The sequence below is a fragment of the Microtus ochrogaster genome, linkage group LG1 (genome assembly GCF_000317375.1).
Source record: "Microtus ochrogaster isolate Prairie Vole_2 linkage group LG1, MicOch1.0, whole genome shotgun sequence".
In the NCBI taxonomy this organism is placed as follows: Eukaryota; Metazoa; Chordata; class Mammalia; order Rodentia; family Cricetidae; genus Microtus; species Microtus ochrogaster.
In genome coordinates, this window is record NC_022027.1 from 28,888,453 (window position 1) to 28,891,906 (window position 3,454).

The window sequence follows — 3,454 nt, forward strand, 5'->3', positions numbered from 1 at the left end:
CCTGGGGGAAGAGCATCAGTCCATCACTACACCATCTCAACACCCCACAGTCTGTACATGGAAGGGTCTGGAAGAACGCTGATGGCAGCCTCCTGAGGAACTGGCCCTCTGTGGGGCACACTTCGGGGAAGAGCTGGCCCTCTGTGGGGCACACTTCGGGGAGAGGCGCATGCCCACAGACCTGTGTGCACACCTGGACATTCACTTTAGCCTTCATTGCTCCTACTGTGTTGTTAATGAGGATGGATTTTTTTAAAATATAAATTCTATTTTGCATTTAACATGTATGGGTGTGTGGCCTGCATGCATGACTGTGCTGCGGTGGAGGTCAGAAGAGACCTTACGGTTCCTGAAAATGGAGTCACAGACAGCTGCGAGCCACCATGTGAGTGCAGGGAAATGAACCCGGGACCCCTACAAGAACAAACAGTGCTCTTAATCACTGAGCCATCTCTCCAGCTTCAGCTTTGATGGGGTTAAGTGTTCCCTTCCCCGCGGCAGGGAAGAACACCGTGTCTCCTGCTCTGCCATCTGTTCCCAAGCTTTCCCTTCCTCCCAGAAGACATAGGGCCTGAGCTCTCCATCACAACACCAGCTGCAGCCCGGGGAACCTCAGTGGGCCAGCTCTGTGTCACTACCACGCCCTCTCAAGTGTTAGCCTTTACTGGGGCTTTCTCAGATAGTCGGTCCCAGCATCCTGCAGCTTTCCTTGGGCGTCCTTGCCGCAGATGAGTTACACAGCTGCTGATCATTCTCAGTGTAATTTCAAAGAACAAAACCTGTCTAATCCAGTGTACCTGGCGTCGAGCAGCACACAGTGGCAGAGACTGAATGAGTCAGTGACTACGTCTGCACACTGTTCCTGACGCTACTCTCCGGTGCCCATACGCTAGCAGACCTCAGGTAAACGTGTGCATTTTAAAAAGATAGACAAGACTTCAATAATACATACGTAAGGCAAAAGGCTTGGTTCACTATTCACGCCGCAAATGCTGATCAAAAAGTGCAAAATAATTTTCAGGTTCTTTGGCCAGCCGTCTGCTAGTGTGGTCCACACGTTCTCCACCTCTGACCAGGCCAGCTCATCACCATACTAAAAATAGCACACACAAGAGACACTTCAGAAATAGAATAAGCCAAACTCATCACTCCACGAAGAGTTAGGAAATAGCTTCTATAGAAAGTCTCTATTAAAGAAATGATTATTTCTTGTAGGGAATGTAAACACCAGTGTCACCAGTGGTCTCTGGTGGAATGGGAGGATACACAGAGTTTATCTGTCTGTCCTGGAGCCATCTTTGCATCAATTCCCAATCACATTTCATCCTCCTGACCCCCGTACCTTTGCTGTCATATACATGAGATTGTTCAACACCATGGCAGTGGCCTGTGGGGATCCCCAGCCTTCTCCCCGGAGCCAGCGTCTGCTTGTCACCATAATCTCTCTGTCTTTCAGTGAGTCATCCTCATCTTCATCCTGCCGCCTCGCTGAGGGCAGAGGCTTGAAATCCACCAGCTCAATGTTGTTCATCCAGGGCAGCAGGTAATGCAGCATGGCCTGCCGCCCCGCCGGGTGAGCCGTCTGGATCCGCTGGCTGATCTCTGGTTCAAGGGATATCAAAGGGGAGACCTAACATCATTCCATGTGCTTCTTAGCCAATTGGAAGACACATGCCACTCATTTCCCAACGACAAAAGCCGTCTTTCATATAACGAATGTCTCTTCCCTGACATAATTAAAACAAAAACAAACACAAAACCAGCTAACACAAAGCATCTACCTCCTTCATTTTCTGATAGTTTTTCTTTACGTAGGCCAGTGTGGACTTGAGCTCCACCTCCAGGGTACTAGGGTTGCAAATGTGTGCCACCATCACCAGCCCTACTTATTTCTTATACAAGTCGCCTTAGGCAGTGAAAGAAAGGTTTCCAATACTCTTGGTAAGAGTATAAGATGGTGAACCACTCTACCATCCAAGCAACCCAACTATGGAGACTATATCTTAAACAACTCAAGGCAGAGACTGAGAAGTGACATGTGCACATCTGTATGCATAACAAAAAGGGGAGCAAGTGAAATGACAGACAGATGAAAGAATGGGCCAACGACCTGTGATGATAGACACTGGGATTCCACAGAGCCTTACAAGAGAAGGAAAACTCATTCTGCGCTATAGGAAGGAGCCCAGAAGACACTGAGCTAAGTGAAATACCCTAGCCACACACACAAAGTACCGTACGATTCCATTTGCCTACCCAGAGTAGCCACACTTAGAAAAAACACAAGGTGCTCCAAATGGTGGCCATGAGGTGATGAAGGGCAGGAAAATGGGCACACGCTGAATGAGGACTAGTTTCAACTCTGCAAGCTCAAAGAGCTCTAGCGATCTATTTTACGCTCGACACTTCTGAACCGTGTCTTTGAAATGAGCAAGACCACAGTGAGAATGACGTCAAGACAAAGACAAACACTCTGCATGGAGTCGTTCTATCGTTTATATACAAACTGTATAGTTTTGGCATGAAAAACAAGCTGTGATACTCAAGAGATTGAATGAAGACACCCTAACTTAGTGTATAGGAACTGGGGCCACAGCAAGGCTTAACCTCTTCCATGGAGATGGAGTCACCTCAGGTTGAAGTGTGGGAACATCAATATGAAGAGAAGGCAAGTCTCCACTAAAGGTGACAGGGAAAAAAAAAATCCAGAAAATGATAAGTGCCTGGGAAACCAAGACAGGATAGAACTGAGAGCCACAGAAGACAGCCAATATCCGTGGCTGTGAACCGCCACGGAACTGAAGACTTCATGCCAGAGAGTAGAGTCCGCAGCCAGAGGGGGTCTGGTGAGTTTCACAGAGCCTGCCATTAACAGAGTGAACGCCGTCCTGAGAGGGGAGCGGGGGGAACACGACATGGCGCACGGTGGATGTGGTGTAGGTACCCAAGGAAGACACTGGGGAGAGGGGCCAAGCTGAGACGGAGGAACCAGCGAGCCAGCAACCTTCAAGGTTCACTTTGTGAACCAACAAAACAGAAAACCCAAAGTGTACAGGAAGCCCTCTTTTTCTTTTTTTCTAAAAAGCAAGACAGTGTCATCAGATTTAAAAAGCAAGATGGATGAGTTTAAGTTCTTATTAAAGAAAAAACTCAAGACACATTCTGATTCAGCCTCACATTTCCGACGTTCTGAATTTTCTAAGGATAGTCTTTCAGAGCTGGGAGGAGGCTGGGTCAGTAAAACGCTTGCCATGGAAACATCAGGATGTGAGTGTGGACCCCAAACACGGGTAAAGAGGTGGGCACAGTGGAACCATCTGTAGTCTTCAAGCTGAGGAGGCAGACAGGGGAGCCAGGCCTTCTAGTGAAACCAGGGAGGCCCTATCTAAACAATGGTCAACATGCCTCCGGAAAAGACTTGCATCAGCTGCTGGCCTTCCCATGCATGCACATT

General features: G+C 48.2%; 1 protein-coding gene across 9 annotated transcripts in view; it reads right to left on the reverse strand.

Annotated features, from left to right (window-relative positions):
• Positions 1–3,454, reverse strand: part of Fryl (FRY like transcription coactivator) — a 219,096-nt gene that overhangs the window by 50,409 nt on the left and 165,233 nt on the right. For all 9 annotated transcript variants that reach the window (XM_026785301.1, XM_026785300.1, XM_026785299.1 and 6 more), the window contains 2 exons: positions 1,343–1,602; positions 953–1,093 (listed from right to left, as the gene is read on the reverse strand). In XM_026785301.1, coding sequence (XP_026641102.1) covers positions 953–1,093; positions 1,343–1,602 — 401 coding nt within the window. The remainder of the gene's footprint in view (positions 1–952; positions 1,094–1,342; positions 1,603–3,454) is intronic.